The sequence below is a fragment of the Muntiacus reevesi genome, chromosome 5 (genome assembly GCF_963930625.1).
Source record: "Muntiacus reevesi chromosome 5, mMunRee1.1, whole genome shotgun sequence".
Classification (NCBI taxonomy): Eukaryota; Metazoa; Chordata; class Mammalia; order Artiodactyla; family Cervidae; genus Muntiacus; species Muntiacus reevesi.
Window position 1 is genome coordinate 120557835 of NC_089253.1, and position 17729 is coordinate 120575563.

General features: G+C 37.2%; 1 protein-coding gene across 1 annotated transcript; it reads right to left on the minus strand.

Annotated features, from left to right (window-relative positions):
* Positions 1 to 321: 321 nt before the first annotated feature.
* Positions 322 to 16971, minus strand: LOC136169845 (uncharacterized). The gene is made up of 2 exons (XM_065938005.1): positions 16659 to 16971; positions 322 to 988 (listed from the first exon to the last, which is right to left on the minus strand). The coding sequence occupies exons 1-2, from the start codon at positions 16925 to 16927 to the stop codon at positions 916 to 918; spliced, it is 342 nt and encodes a 113-aa protein (XP_065794077.1). The 5' UTR covers positions 16928 to 16971; the 3' UTR covers positions 322 to 915.
* Positions 16972 to 17729: the final 758 nt, after the last annotated feature.

Consider the following 17729-nt stretch of genomic DNA (forward strand, 5'->3'; position numbering starts at 1 on the left):
TTGAAAATGTATACATTGTGAAATAGTTACAATACATTTCTTAACACCCAATCATCCTTATGATTAGAAATGTTAAGATCTACTCTCTTAGCAATTTGCCAGTGCCGTCATTCCTTGGATCTGAGGCCGATTGGTTCCGGATCCCCCATTCTTTCCCCAGCAAATAAAGATCTGAACGCGCAAGTCCTTTAACACGGCACAGCGCCAGCAGCTCTCTTTATCTGGGAATGAGGAGCTGTCGCTGATTACGGCCACTAGGCTGTACACTGTGCTCGGTGCTTGTTTATCTTATGACGGATGTTGTACCTTTTGACACCCTTCGCCCAGTTCCTCCATCATCCTTAGCCCCTGCCTCTGACAACTAGAAATCTGGCTTCTTTTCCTGTGAGTGTAGACTTCTAGATTCCATGTATCATTGAGGTCATTCAGTATTTGTCTCTTTCTGTATGACTGATTCACTTAGTGTAATGCCCTAGAGTTCTATAAATACTGTTGCAAATGACAGGTTTTCCTTATTTTTTGTGTTAAATGGTATTCCACTGTATGTGTATATATGTGTATGTATATACACTTGCATGTATGTGTGTATACATATATATATATATATAATCTATATATCCCACGTTTTATTTACCCATCCATCTGGCAGTGAACACTGCGATTTCTTTCATGTCACGGTTATTATAAATAATTCTGCAATACACAAGGGAGGTGCAGTTATCTTTTCCATATGGTGATTTTGTTTCCTTTGGGTATATACCTGTGGTGGAATTATGGAATCATATGGTGGTGCTATTTTTAATTTTTTGAGGAGCCTGTATACTGTTTTCCATAGTTGATGTATGAATTTACTGTAGATCTTAACATGATAGTATAATCAAAATATAAACTGATACATGGGTTTGTGGAAAATAATTAGCGCTTCTGTACTGCTGGACTGGGAGGTTTTTTCTGCTGAGTGATAGGTCCAGCACCAACTCCCTTTTTCCTACAAGGAAAGACAAAAAGACAGCATCAGAGGTAAACATAGTTAAGCACATAAATTAAATTCTAGCAGCCCATTTGGAACCAATGAAAAAAATGTATTTTCAACATGAAAAGTCATTGAACTGGGAAATGATTTCTTTCTTAAAAATGATTTTGTTTCTTTAAAATGGTTCTTTTAAAGAAATTTCAAATGTTCAATTAGTCTCACTCCAGAAATCCCCTTTCTATATCTGCATTATACTTTTGATTCCCTCTAAAATAAGAAATAGAGCAGTTGCATATACTCAGTAAATATTTCCTTATTTTAGTTTAGGACCAGTGGGAAAGGCTACAGAGAAACATGCATTTTCCCTAAAATGCAATTTTAATTCTGGCTCTGAGATGAAACCTTTACAAAGATAATGATATTGAGCATGTTAAAGTTCAGTAATGCCTCATTTATCCCTCACTGTAAAGAAATCATGTGTTCTGGTTAGAGAGGCTCCTAAGTAACTAAAACTCACATCACACTGTTTTGGGTAACAATAGACAGCTTAATAATATCTACTATCCAAGTCCATCATTGTCCAAAGAAATATAGTGTAAATCACATAGGTAATTGTGAATTTTCTAGAAGCTACATTTAAAAAAACAAAAAGAAGCGGGAAAGTTAGTTTTAATTATATCTTGCCTAATCTGGTATTCATGGAGTGTACATTTTTTGTATGAAGTCTTTGAATCTGATGTGTACTGTGCACTCAAGCTCATGTCACAAAGGATGAAACACTTTTGGTGTCCTTGGGAGCCACTGGCTCTGGAGTTGGAAAATGCAATTTCACTCCCTGCTTAGGAAACTGCCTACAACAGACAAAGTGAACAGTGAAAGTCGCTCAGTCATGTCCGACTCTTTGGGACCCCATGGACTTGTACAGTCCATGGAATTCTCCAGGCCAGAATACTGCAGGGGGTATCTGTTCCCTGCTACAGGGGATCTTCCCAACCCAGGGATTGAACTCAGGTCTCCTGCATTGCAGGATGATTTTTTTTAAATTTATTTAATTGGAGGCTAATTACAATATTGTAGTGGTTTTTGCCATATATTGACATGAATCAGCCATGGGTGTACATGTGTCCCCCATCCTGAGCCCCCCCCACCTCCCTCCCCATCCCATCCCTCAGGGTCATCCCAGTGCACCAGCCCTGAGCACCCTGTCTTGTGCATCGAACCTGGACTGATGATTTATTTCACATACAGTAATATACATGTTTCAGTGTTATTCTTTCAAATCATCCCACCCTCACCTTCTCCCACAGAGTCCAAAAGTCTGTTCTTTACATTTGTGTCTCTTTGGCTGTCTCACATATAGGGTAATCATTACCATCTTTCTAAATTCCATATGTATGCGTTAATATACTGTATTGGTGTTTTTCTTTCTGACTTACTTCACTCTATAAAATAGGTTCCAGTTTCATCCACCTCATTAGCACTGATTCAAATGCATTCTTTTTAACGGCTGAGTGATATTCCATGGTGTATATGTACCACAGCTTCCTTATCCATTCATCTGCTGATGGGCATCTAGGTTGCTTCCATGTCCTGGCTATTATAAACAGTGCTGCGATGAACATTGGGGTGCACGTGTCTCTTTCAGATCTGGTTTCCTCGGTGTGTTTGCCCAGCAGTGGGATTGCTGGGTCGTATGGCAGTTCTATTTCCAGTTTTTTAAGAAATCTCCACACTGTTCTCCATAGCGGCTGTACTAGTTTGCATTCCCACCAACAGTGTAAGAGGGTTCCCTTTTCTCCACACCCTCTCCAGCATTTATTGCTTGTAGACTTTTGGATAGCAGCCATCCTGGCTGGCATGTAATGGTACCTCATTGTGGTTTTGATTTGCATTTCTCTGATAATGAGTGATGTTGAGCATCTTTTCATGTGTTTGTTAGCCATCTGTATATCTTCTTTGGAAAAATGTCTGTTTAGTTCTTTGGCCCATTTTTTGATTGGGTCATTTATTTTTCTGGAATTGAGCTTCAGGAGTTGCTTGTATATTTTTGAGATTAATCCTTTGTTTGTTTCTTCATTTGCTATTATTTTCTCCCAATCTGAGGGCTGTCTTTATATAGGTCTCTTGTTTCTTTAGGTAGATTTATTCCTAAGTATTTTATTCTTTTCATTGCAATGGTGAATGAAATTGTTTCCTTAATTACTCTTTCTGTTTTCTCATTGTCAGTATATAGGAATGCAAGGGATTTCTGTATGTTAATTTTATATCCTGCAACTGTACTGTATTCATTGATTAGCTCTAGTAATTTTCTGGTGATGTCTTTAGGATTTTCTATGTAGAGGATCATGTCATCTGCAAACAGTGAGAGTTATATTTCTTCTTTTCCAATCTGGATTCCTTTTATTTCTTTTTCTTCTATGATTCTTGTGGTTAAAATTTCCAAAACTGTGTTGAATAGTAGTGGTGAGAGTGGGCACCCTTGTCTTGCTCCTGAGTTTAGGGAAAATGCTTTCAATTTTTCACCATTGAGGATAATGTTTGCTGTGGGTTTATCATATATGGCTTTTATTATGTTGAGGTATGTTCCTTCTATGCCTGCTTTCTGGAGGGTTTTTATCATAAATGGATGTTGACTTTTGTCATCTGCATCTATTGAGATAATCATATGTTTTTATCTTTCAATTTGTTAATGTGGTGTATCACATTGATTGATTTGTGAATATTGAAGAATCCTTGTATCCCTGAGATAAAGCCCTTGTATCCCTTGTATCCCTGAGATAAAGGTCATGATGTATGATCTTTTTAATATGTTGTTAGATCCTGTTTGCTAGAATTTTGTTAAGGATTTTTGCATCTATGTTCATCAGTGATATTGGCCTATAGTTTTCTTTTTTTGTGGCATCTTTGTCTGGTTTTGGTATTAGGGTGGTGGTGGCCTCATAGAATAAGTTTGAAAGTTTGCCTTCTTCTGCAAGTTTCTGGAAGAGTTTGAGTAGGATAGGTGTTAGCTCTTTTCTAAATATTTGGTAGAATTCACCTGTGAAGCCATCTGGTCCTGGGCTTTTGTTTGTTGGAAGATTTCTGATTACAGTTTCAATTTCCATGCTTGTGATGGGTCTGTTAAGATTTTCTATTTCTTCCTGGTTCAATTTTGGAAAGTTATACTTTTCTAATAATTTGTCCATTTCCTCAAAGTTGTCCATTTTATTGGCATATAATTGCTGATAGTAGTCTCTTATGATCCTGTGTATTTCTGTGTTGTCTGTTGTGATTTCTCCATTTTCATTTCTGATTTTATTTGGTTCTCCCTTTTTTTCTTGCTGAGTCTGGCTAATAGTTTGTCTATTTTATTTATCTTCTCAAAGAACCAGCTTTTAGTTTTGTTGATTTTTGCTATAGTCGCCTTTGTTTCTTTTTAATTTATTTCTGCCTTAATTTTTATGATTTCTTTCCTTCTACTAACCCTGGGGTTCTTCATTTCTTCTTTTTCTAGTTGCTTTAGGTGTAGAGTTCGGTTATTAGTTTGATTTTTCTCTTGTTTCTTGAGGTAAGCTTGTATTGCTATGAACCTTCCCCTTAGCACTGCTTTTACTGAATCCCATAGGTTTTGGGTTGTTGTTTTCATTTTCATTTGTTTCTGTGTATATTTTGATTTCTTTTTTGATTTCTTCTGTGATTTGTTGGTTATTCAGAAGTGCGTTGTTTAGCCTCCATGAGTTTGTGTTTTTAATAGTTTTTTTTCCTGTAGTTTACATCTAATCTTACTGCATTGTGATCAGAAAAGATGCTTGAAATGATTTCAATTTTTTTGAATTTACTAAGGCTAGATTTATGGCCCCAGATGTGATCTATCCTGGAGAAAGTTCCATGTGCACTTGAGAAAAAGGTGAAATTCATTGCTTTGGGGTGAAATGTCCTATAGATATCAATTAGGTCTAACTGGTCCATTGTATCATTTAAAGTTTGTGTTTCTTTGCTAATTTTCTGTTTAGTTGATCTTTCCATATGTGTGAGTGGGGTATAAAAGTCTCCCATTATTATTGTGTTAGTTAATTTCCCCTTTCATATTTGTTAGCATTTGCCTTACATATTGCGGTGCTCCTATGTTGGGTGCATATATATTTTAGTTGTTATATCTCCTTCTTGGATTGATTCTTTGATCATTATGTAGTGTCCTTCTCTGTCTCTTTTCACGACCTTTATTTCAAAGTCTATTTTATCTGATATGAGTATTGCTACTCTTGCTTTGTTTTGGTTTCTATTTGCATGGAATATCTTTTTTCCAGCTCTTCACTTTCAGTCTGTATGTGTCCCTTGGTTTGAGGTGGGTATCTTGTAGACAGCATATATAGGGGTCTTGTTTTTGTATCCATTCAGCCAGTCTTTGTCTTTTGGTTGGGGCATTCAACCCATTTATATTTAAGGTAATCATTGATAAGTATGATCCCACTGCCATTTGCTTTGTTGTTTGGGGCTCAAGTTTATACACCCTTTCTATGTTTCCTGTCTAGAGAAGATCCTTTAGCATTTGCTGGAGAGCTGGTTTGGTGGTGCTGAATTCTCCCAGCTTTTGCATGTCTGTAAAGCTTTTGACTTCTCCTTCATATTTGAATGAGATCCTTGCTAGTATAGTAATCTGGGTTATAGGTTTTCCTCTTTCATCACTTTAAGTATGTCCTGCTATTCCCTTCTGGCATGAAGAGTTTCTATTGAAAGATCAGCTGTTATCCTTATGGGAATCCCCTTGTGTGTTATTTGTTACTTTTCCCTTGCTACTTTTAACATTTTCTCTTTGTGTTTGATCTTTGTTAATTTGATTAATATGTGTCTTGGGGTGTTTCACCTTGGGTATATCCTGTTTGGGACTCTATGGGCTTCTTGGACTTGGGTGGCTATTTCCTTCCCCATTTTAGGGAAGTTTTCAACTATTACCTCCTCAAGTATTTTCTCATGGCCTTTCTTTTTGTCTTCTTCTTCTGGGACTCCTATGATTCGAATGTTGGGGCATTTAACATTGTCCCAGAGGTCTCTGAGGGTGTCCTCATTTATTTTGATTCTTTTTTCTTTTTTCCCCTCTGCTTCATTTATTTCCACCGTTCTATCTTCTACCTCACTGATCCTATCTTCTGTGCAGGCAGATTCTTTACCAACTGAGCCACCAGGGAACCGAAAAGGGAACCAAATGTGGACCCGTTGGTTATTTTCAGTGTGCCTGCCCCAGCAAACCCTTAGGGTGCCTGCCTCATGTAAGAGTTAACTGTGTTAATGCTGGAGACTTTAATATTTCCCTTGGTGGGAGAGGTATCACTATGAACCATCACTGTCATAGCACAGTACCTGTTCCATAGCTATTTCCTTAGGGTTACTGTGGAGAGAGATTCAAGTCAGGCCTGATCACTATATTTTTCTAATGGAATCCTTTTTTAAAATAGAGTTATAAATAGAAATCTAATATATGAGACAGATAAATAGCACTAATATAAACTTAAATATTTATTTGATATAACAATGTAGATATTTGAAGATGATTAAAATGCAAAAGTGAATTACTAATTACAGCTTTGTTATATTACCTTTGGCATTTGTTAACTTCAAGTATTTACAGACACTTGAAGCTCAGGGCCTGTCTGAAAACTGTTTTCCTGGTTGACTTCAGTCCCAAAGGCATCCTTAGAGAAGCCGGCAGATACATAGTGCTGGGCAGGCCCACATGGTCATTTTAGCCGGTATGTTTCGCCTTTCCCTCTGCCCCTGTGATCAAAGGCACCTCTGTGCTTTTACTATGAAGTTGCCCTTCTTATTACCCTTTGTAGAATCTGTTCCCAAACTTGTGATTATAATCTAGGGTAGTGCCTCGCATTACCAGTGGAGGGAGGTGTATCTTCTTGTTACAGCTTTGCAGACACAATATTCTAGCACAAAAGAAGAACTTCCACAAAAGATTCATAAGAGAATACCAGCAAGCCCGGGTCTGCTGCACTGCAGGCAGATTCCTTACCATCTGAGTCACCAGGAAGGACCAAGAGAGAACACTATGAACAGTCATATGTCAATAAATTGGACAACCCAGAAGAAATGAACAAATTTCTAGAACAAATTTCTAGAAACATAGAACCCATGAAAGCTGAATCAAGAAGAAATAGATAATTTGAATAGTCCTATCACTAGAAGTAAAATATAATTTGCAACTTAAAAACTATCTTCAAACTAAAGTCCAGGACGCTGTGGCTTCACTGGGGAATTCTACCAAACGTACAAAGAGCTTACACAGGTCCTTCTCAAATTCTTCCAAAAGACTGAAGAGGAAGAAGCACTCCCAAAGTCATTCCATCACCCTGATAGCAAAACCAGAGAAAGGCACTACCAAAAATGAAAATTGTAGGCCAGTATCTCTTTGAATATAGATGCAAAACTTCTCAACAAAATATTAGCAACCAAATCCAGCAATACATAGAAAGGATCATATACCATGACCAAGTTAGATTCACCCCAGGAGCACAAGAATGGTCCAACATGTTAAATTAGTATGATATACCACATCGACAACAGAAGTGAAGGGAAAAAAAAAAATCATATCTCAATAGATGTACAAAAAGCATTCAATAAAATACAACATCATTATAAAAACTCTTACCGAAGTGGGACTAGAAGGAACACATCTCAACATAATAAAAGGTACTTATGACAAACCTACAGCCAACATAATACTCAATGGTGAAAAATCAAAAGCCTTCCCACTAGTATCTGGAACAAGGACCACTAATATCTGGAACAATGCCTACCCTGACCATTTCTATCAATATAGTATTGGAAGTCCTCGTCATAGCAATCATACAAGAAAAAAAATGTATCCTAATTGGAAGCTATAAAATTGTCATTCTATGCAGATAACAGGGTAGGGTACTATATATAGAAAACCATAAAGAAACCACACAAAAGCTACTAGAACTGATAAACAAATTTAGCAAGTTAGCAGGGTACAGAAATTGGTTACATTTCTTTACATTAACAATAAAATATTAGAAAGGAAGAGTAAAAAAATTCCTTTTAAAATTATATCAGAAAGAATAAAATACTTAGAAATGAACCTAACCTAGTAAGTAAAAGACTTACATGCTGAGAACTATAAAAGATTGACAAGGGAAACTGAAGATGATTTTAAAAAGAAATGGAAAGATATGCCATGCTCTTGAATTTGAAGAATGACTGGAGCAAAGAAAACCATGCATTTATGAAGAGAAAATTACTACAAACTAGTGAAAACATTTGTTTTTTTTGAAACCACACAGTCCAGTCATTCAGAACAGGACTGAGCAATAGCAAAGGAGAGGACAGAGGCCATGGACTCCAAGTCTGGGATGTATGGTGGAAGAACTGGCTGGGGAAGGAGACTGTAAGGGAAAAGGAAGGAGGTTGGAGATAGAGCCCACGAGAACAAATGGGATCCTACTCTAAAATTTGAGAGTTAAGAAACAGAAAACTGTAGCAGAATCCTTTAACCTGAGGACCATTTTTCATCAGGTATTTAAAATGATGTTTAGTGACTTTAAAAGTGACTCCTACAGTGCTTTTGTACTTTGTGATGGAAGCTGCAGCAGGCAACTGTGTTCCCAAATCATCCTAAATACAAAATTACATCAAACCCATTTTCTATCAACGGTTAACAGCAATTTGGGGTTACCTGTGCTCAGTATCCTACTTCCACAGTTATTCCTAGAAATAGAATACAGTCTTATAAAGAAGTCTCTAAGGCAAAAACAACCAATTTAGGGAATGAAGAAAGATTATGGACATTCAACAGTGTAAAGAACATAATAGAAATCTTAACTTTTTTTAAACTTTAGTACTATCCACGACCTTTTTTAAAGCATATGTAGAGATGAAGGGTCTTTTAAAACTCTGATTATCTTAAGGAGGAGAAAAAATTGCCAATAATATTGATGATGCCTCTTCAGATTTCAAGAATATGGGCACATCAGTAATGATCTACACCCTAGTTTCTCAAAGCAAAGTCCAGGCCCAGCAGCATCATTACTTGGGAGCTCATTAGAGATGCAAGACATCAGGCTGTACACCAGACCTAATGAGCCTGCATTTTAACAAGATGCTCTGTGACTGACATAGATACTAAAGGAAGAGAAGCACTAGTTTACATCCTAAACTCTAAAAGAGAAAGGCATACCTCCCCCACATTAGAGTCACTTCAACTATTAAATGATACAGAACTTAAACGGGTCAGACAGGGCTTCCAGTCTTAAAATGGATGTAAAATTAAGCTGTTCCATAACAATGAATTTCTAGTTGCCCATGTCCCTGTCATGAATGGATAACATATATCCAAAAGTATTTGCATGTACAGTTGACCTTTGAAAAACAGGAGCTTGAACTGTGCAGGTCCACTTGCAGCTGGACTGTTTTCAGTAGAAACGGACTATAGGACGGCGGCATCTGCAGCTGGTCGAATTGTAAATGCAGAGCCACAGACTGGCAGTGGACGCGGGAGAATAAAGGTAAAACTGTGTGGATTTTCGACTGCACCTCTAATCACCTTGTAATGAAGAGTGAGCCATACCTTATATTTTAGCAAAAGCAATTATTAATTACCCTTCCCACACTGCTTTTTGAAAATATTTTTTCTTAAATTATGCTACTGCATATATGATTAATTATGTTTCAATGGTTACAGATAAAATATCTTTCCAATATATTTTACAATTTTAGTGTGGCATTTTTGTGTTTTCTTTACAAAGATAATTTAGATATTATGTTGTAAAATATGGGCTTTTTCTTAAAATTGAGAGATAGCACTCTCTAAGCTTTAGGTGTACTTATAATATATATATATATATATACATATATATAAAATACCACAAAATGAACATTACAGTGTCTTGTAGATATCCAACACCATATATATGTACAGACTATTTTTTTCTTGTGATAAGAACCTTTTATACTCTCTTGAGAACTTTCAATATGCAATACAGTATTACTAGAGTCACCGTGCAGTACATTACATCCCCATGACTTATAACTGGAAGTTTGTAACTTTTGACTTCTTTCACCTAATTTGCCAAACCTCCAGCTCCTGCCTCTGGCCCTAACTGTTTTCTCCATGTATGAGTTTTTTTTTTCTTTCTTTCTTTCTTTCTTTCTTTTTTGAAAAATTCCACATATAAGTGAGATCATACAATATTTGTCTTTCTTTATCTGATTTATTTCACTTAGAAAAATGCCCTCAAGGTCCATGTCCATCCATATTGCTGCAAATGGCAAGATTTCATTCTTTTTTATGGCTTAATAATATTCTATTATCTACCTATCTACCTATCTCTCACATTTTCTTTATCCATTCATCCATCAATAGACGCTTACATTGTTTCTGTATCTAGGCTAATGAATAATGCTGCAATGAATATTGGGGTACAGATATCTTTTCAAGTTAGTGTTTTCATTTCCTTTGGATAAATACCCAGAGTGGAACTGCTGCATTGTATGGTAGCTGTATTTTTTATATTTTGAGGAACCTTGATTATGAGATGATATAACATTTGGGGTTTTGATTGGCATTTCCCTGATGATTAGTAATGTTGAGCATCTTTTCATGTAACTTTTGGTGATCTATGTCTCTTCTTTGGAAAATGTCCATTCAGATCCTATTCCCATTTTAAATCACATTGTTTGATGTTTTACTACTGAGTGGTGTGAGTTCTTCATGTATTTTGGAAATATATATTTTTTGCAGTTATTTTCTTTCAGTCAGTAGATTGCCCTTTCATTTTGTTGATGATTTCCTTTGCTATACAGAAGCTTTTTTAGTTTGATGTGAAGTGAAGTCGCTCAGTCATGTCCAGCTTCTTGCAACCACGTGGCCTGTAGCCTACCAGGCTCCTCCATCCATGGGATTTTGTACTGGAGTGGGTTGCCACTTCCTTCTCCAGGGGACCTTCCCAACCCAGGGATCAAACCCGGGTCTCCCGCATTGCAGGCAGATACTTCACTGTCTGAGTCACCAGGGAAGCCCTAGTTTGATGTAGTCCCCTTGTTTATTTTTATTTTATTGCCTTTGCTATTGGTGTCAAATTTAAAAAATATCATTGCTGAGATGGATATCAATGAGCTTCTGCTTACATTATCTTCTAGGAGTTTTATGAGTTTAGGTCTTATGTTCAAGTCTTAAATCTACTTTGAGTTAATTTTCCTGGATGGTGTAAGATGATAGTCCAGGTTTATTCTTTTGCATATAGCTGTTCAGTTTTCCTGACACCATAATGGACCATATGAGTGGGGGGTTATTTCAGGGCTCTCTATTCTGTCCCATTGATCTATGTGACTGCTTTTAGGCTAACACTGCATACGCATGTGCAGAGAATGCTGTTCTCTCTGAACTTCTGAATTAGTCTAGGGAAACTCTGTCTACTTGTCAGGGCTTCACTTAGTCCTTGGCCTCCAGCACCTGTAGCTTTTAAACATCTCTTCCATCACTTTGTTTCTTAGAAATGTGAACCAAAGGAAATATGTAAAATGTTTCTATGTATTTCAGAGGTAATTAAATTGAATATAATGAGCTAAAAAAAATTAGATTTCTAGAGCATTATAATACAGTTTGAAACCATGGAGCATGGTCTTCAGCTGTTTTTTTTTTTTTTTTTTTTTCCTTAAGATTGCTTTGACCATTTGTGGTCCTTTGGCTTATATGAAATTTTTAGGATTGTTTGTTATATTTCTGTGAAAAATGCCATTGGAGTTTTGATAAGGATTACACTAAATCTATAGATTGCTTTGGTTAGTCTGAACATGTTAACAGTGTTAATTCTTCTGATCCAAGAACATGAAATATCTTTCCATTTATTTGTCTTCTTCAATTTCTTTAATTAATGACATAATTTTCTGTATACAGGTCTTCCAGCTCCTTGGTTAAATACAGGTACTTTTTTTTTTTTTTGATGTTATTGTAAATGAGACTGATTAATTTCTCTTTCTGATAGTTTGATGTTAAAGTAAGAGATGCAACAGATATTTGTGTGTTAATTTTGTATTTTATAACTTTACTGAATTTGTTTATTAGCTCTAAAAGATCCCTGGCTTTTAAGGTTTTCTATATATAATATCATGTCTCCTGCAAATAGTGACAGTTTCCCTTTTTCCTTTTGAATTTGTATGACATTTTTTTCTTCTCTGATTTCTGTGGCTTGGTGTTCCAATTCTATGTTGAATAAAATGGCAATGTTGATGTTGAATAAAATGGTTTGTCTTGTTCCTGATATTAGAGTAAAAGTTTTAAGCTTTTAACTACTGATTATGATATTAGCTGTGAACCTGTCATTATGCCCTTTATTACATTCAGGTATGTACCTTTTGTACCCACTTAACTCAGAGTTTTTATCATAAATGGATGCTAAATTTTGTCAAATGCTTTTTATGCATCTGTTGTAGGGAGCAGCGCTGCCCTTTGCTGGAGCAGCCATGAAGAGATATCACATGTCCAAGGTAAGAGAAACTCAAGGAAGACGGTAGGTGCTGAGAGAGGGCGTCAGAGGGTAGACAGATTGAAACCACAATCACAGAAAACTAGCCAATCTGACACATGGACCACAGCCTTGTATAACTCACTGAAACTAAGCCATGCCGTGTGGGGCCACCCAAGATGGACAGGTCATGGTGGAGAGGTCTGACAGAATGTGGCCCACTGGAGAAGGCAGTGGCAAACCACTTCAGTATTCTTGCCTTGAGAACCTCATGAACAGTGTGAAAAGGCAAAAAGACAAGACGCTGAAAGATGAACTCCCCAGGTCAGTAGGTGCCCAATATGCTACTGGAGATCAGTGGAGAAATAATGCCAGAAAGAATGAAGGGATAGAGCCAAAGCAAAAACAACATCCAGTTGTGGATGTGACTGGTGATAGAAGCAACGTCTGATGCTATAAAGAGAAATATTGCATAGGAATCTGGAATGTTAGGTCCATGAATCAAGGCAAATTGGAAGTGGTCAAACAGGAGATGGCAAGAGTGAACATCAACATTCTAGGAATCAGTGAACTAAAATGGACTGGAATGGGTGAATTTAACTCAGATGACCATTATATCTACTACTGTGGGCAGAAATTCCTTAGAAAAATGGAGTAGCCTTCACAGTCAACAAAAGAGTCCAAAATGCAGTACTTGGATGCAGTCTCAAAAACGACAGAATGATCTCTGTTCGTTTCCAAGGCAAACCATTCAATATCACAGTAATCCAAGTCTATGCCCCTACCAGTAACACTGAAGAAGCTGAAGTTCAATGGGTCTATGAAGAACTACAAGCCCTTCTAGAACTAACACCCCAAAAAGATGTCCTTTTCATTATAGGGGATTGGAATGCAAAAGTAGGAAGTCAAGAAACACCTGGAGTAACAGGCAAATTTGACCTTGGGAGTACAGAATGAAGCAGGGCAAAGGCTAAGAGAGTTCCACCAAGAAAACGCACTGGTCATAACAAACAACACAAGAGAAGACTCTACACATGGACATCACCAGATGGCCAACACTGAAATCCGATTGATTATATTCTTTGCAGCAAAAGATGGAGAAGCTCTATAGGTCAGCAAAAACAAGACCAGGAGTGGCTGTGGCTCAGATCATGAACTCCTTATTACCAAATTCAGACTGAAATTGAAGAAACCACTAGACCATTCAGGTATGACCTAGATCAAATCCCTTATGATTAAACAGTGGAAGTGAGAAATAGATTTAACGGACTAAATCTGATAGACAGAGTGCCTGAAGAATTATGGACAGAGGTTCCTGACATTGTACATCAAGACCATCCCCAAGAAAAAGATGCAAAAAAGCAAAATGGCTGTCTGAGGAGGCCTTACAAATAGCTGTGAAAAGAAGAGAAGCAAAAAGCAAAGGAGAAAAGGAAAGATATACACATTTGAATGCGGAGTTACAAAGAATAGCAAGGAGAGATAAGAAAGCCTTCCTCAGCGATCAATGCAAAGAAATAGAGGAAAACAATAGAATGGGAAAAACTAGAGATCTCTTCAAGAAAATTAGATACACCAAGGGAACATTTCATGCAAAGATGGGCTCAATAAATGACAGAAATGGTATGGACCTAACAGAAGGAGAAGATATTCAGAAGAGGTGGCAAGAATACACAGAAGAACTGTACAAAAAAGATCTTCATGACCCAGATAATCATGATGGTGTGATCACTCACCTAGAGTCAGACATCCTGGAATGTGAAATCAAGTGGGCCTTAGGAAGCACCACTACGAACAAAGCTAGTGGAGGTGATGGAATTCCAGTTGAGCTATTTCAAATCCTAAAAGATGATGCTGTGAAAGTGCCACACTCAATACACCAGCAAATTTGGAAAAATCAGCAGTGGCCACAGGACTGGAAAAGGTCAGGTTTCATTCCAATCCCAAAGAAAGGCAATGCCAAAAAATGCTCAAACTACCCCACAATTGCACTCATCTCACATGCTAGTAAAGTAATGCTCAAAATTCTCCAACCCAGGCTTCAGCAATATGTGAACTGTGAACTTCCAGACGTTCAAGGTGGTTTTAGAAAAGGCAGAGGAACCAGATCAAATTGCCAACCTTCGCTCTATCATCAAACAAGCAAGAGAGTTCCAAAAAAACATCTACTTCTGCTTTATTGACTATGCCAAAGCCTTTGACTGTGTGGATCACAATAAACTGTGGAAAATTCTGAAAGAGATGGGAATACCAGACCACCTGATCTGCCTCTTGAGTAACCTGTATGCAGGTTAGGAAGCAACAGTTAGAACTCGACATGGAACAACAGACTGGTTCCAAATAGGAAAAGGAGTACATCAAGGCTGTGCATTGTCACCCTGCTTATTTAACTTATATGCACAGTACATCATGAGAAACACTAGGCTGGAGGAAGCACAAACTGGAATCAAAATTGCCAGGAGAAATATCAATAACCTCAGATATGCAGATGACACCACCCTTATGGCAGAAAGTGAAGAAGAACTAAAGAGCCTCTTGATGAAAGTGAAAGAGGAGAGTAAAAAAGTTGGTTTAAAGCTCAACATTCAGAGAACTAAGGTCATGGGCATCTGGTCCTATCACTTCATGGCAAATAGATGGGGAAACAGTGGTAGATTTTAGTTTCGGGGGCTCCAAAATCACTGCAGATGGTGATTGCAGCCATGAAATGAAAAGACACTTGGTCCTTGGAAGGAAAGTTATGACCAACCTAGACAGCATGTTAAAAAGCAGAGACATTACTCTGTCAACAAAGGTCCGTCTAGTCAAGGCTATGGTTTTTCCAGTGGTCATGAATGGATGTGAGAGTTGGACTATAAAGAAAGTTGAGCACAGAAGAATTGATGCTTTTGAAGTGTGGTGTTGGAGAAGATTCTTGAGAGTCCCTTGGACTACAAGGAGATCCAACCAGTCCATCCTAAAGGAGATCAGTCCTGGGTGTTTATTGGAAGGACTGATGCTGAAGCTGAAACTCCAATACTTTGGCCACCTGATGCGAAGAGCTGACTCACTGGAAAAGACCCTGATGCTGGGAAAGATTGAGGGCAGGAGGAGAAGGGGATGACAGAGGATGAGATGGTTGGATGGCATCACCGACTCAATGGACATGAGTTTGGGTGGACTCCGGGAGTTGGTGATAGACAAGGAAGCCTGGCTGCTGTGGTTCATGGGGTCACAAAGAGTTGGACATGACTAATCGACTGAACTGAACTGATTGATGAGATTGTATAACTTTTATTCTGTATTTTGTTAATGTGGTGTAGCACATTGATTATTTTGCAGATGTGAACCATCCTTGCATCACTACTACAAATTCTACTTGATCACAGTGTGTGATCCATTTAATGTTTGTTGAATTCTGTTAAGGATTTTTTATGCCTGTGTTAATCAGGTTTATTAGCCATGACTTATTCCTAATATTTCATTAAACTGTGAATTATTTCCTTAAAATTTAAGTTTTATGTTTAAAACCTCTATTTTCCTTAAACAATATGAATTTGTGCACTTTTAAAATTCTCAGTACCTCTAGCAGACTTTTTTCATTTTTATAGATCAAAACAAAGCTAATGAGATGCCTTGTAAATCCTACTGCTTTCAGTAATTTTAACCCCATCAGTTTCACTGCCACTTAGCAAATTAAGAAAACACAAAGGGGAAATCAAATAATGCTGCTTTTAATTCTTCAGCATAACATATAAATAACTCTAAATGAAATCAGTTTTTAGCTACACAGCTTCTTACACTGACCTACATTATACAGACAAATGGAGATCTTCATCATAAAAATTCTAGTGACTATAAATGCCAAAGTCTTCACAGTGAACCATTTAAAAGTTCATCTGGGCCACTAGTCCAATCTAGGGAGGAGGATATACCTTGGGTGGGGAAAACCCCATAACCATCCATGATTTGCTGTAGAACTTATACCTCAAACTCCACAGAAATTTTTCTTACAGTCATAGTAGCTGCAAAAATTCTGCACAAATTCCTCCTGTTGCAGTGATATTAAAAGCAGCTAAAAACATTTCTAATAATGAAATGAAATTCAGACAGTGTACTCATGCAGGCACATTCAAAAAAAAATATAGCATGCAATACAGAAGACAAACAAAACTGCACAAAAATATGCCAAAAGTAAAAAGGCTAGAATAAGTTAGAGGAAATGTGTTTTGATTTACCCTTTCATCTCCTTCTCCTCTTTCTGCTTCTTCTCTTTCTCCTTCTTCTCCTTTTCCTTCTCCTTCTTCTCTTTATCCTTCATCTCCATTTCCTTCTTCTCCTTCATCTCCTTTTCTTTCTCCTTCCTCTCCTTCTCTTTCTTCTCCTCCTTCTCCTTCTCCTCCTTCTCCTTCCGCTCCTTCTCCTTCCTCTCCTTCTCCTTCCTCTCCTCCTTCTCTCTCATTTCCCTCTCTTCCTTCTCTTTTATTTCCTTCGCCTTCTCTTTCATATCCTTCTCTTCCTTCTTCCCACTGAAAAGACATCTGTACAGGCACGTACAAACCACTATAACAGCAACAACTACAAGAAAACAGGAAACAAATGACATATGATACTGAAAACTAACTACAAAGATTCCAAACCAAGCAGAAGAAATCAATGTTAGTTATGTTTATTTCTGACCATTTTCTAAGATCAGAAAATATTATTTTATTTAAGCTCGTGTACATTTACATTCCATCTTGATTGTTCAGTATCTAAATCCAGCCCCCTGGAATCACTTGAACAGTCCACAGTAAGTTAGAGCCCTTACTTAATTTAGAAAATTATACAAAGCATATTTGGGAAGTAGACTCACAGGACCAAAAGTCACAGTCATTTCCATGACCAGCTGGAAAAACATGTATTATTTAGGGTTTGTTACTAAGAGGACTGTAGAATATAAAACATACAATCACCAACATAAGGCAGTATATCATAGAAAAGGTCAGGTATTAGTAGACTGTTGTACTGAAAAGCTATAGTAACTGAAAATCATTGAAAAAATAATGCACATCTCATCTTCATATTACATCATTGTTTAAGTGGTATTAAAATTTGAGATACTTACTTGCAGTAAGAATAGCCAGAGCAATGATTCCTGCATCTGAGAAAAAATTTTAAAAGTTTTGAAGATATGGAACACATATGGATCCCAGATAGCAGCTATACTTTAATTTTGATCAGATCATCTAAGAACTACAGCAAAAATGTTTATCAATCTAGTTTGAGCATGACTGCTGAGTGCATCCAAGTCATTTTGACCACAGAAC

Excerpts from the sequence above, each read along its gene's own strand:
- LOC136169845 (XM_065938005.1), bottom strand. The coding sequence starts at position 16,927 with ATGAAAGAGAAGGCGAAGGAAATAAAAGAGAAGGAAGAGAGGGAAATG. Across the intron at positions 989-16,658 it reads GAGGAGAAGGAGATGAAAGG|GAAAAAGGGAGTTGGTGCTG; the intron begins GTAAATCAAAAC and ends CTTTCCTTGTAG.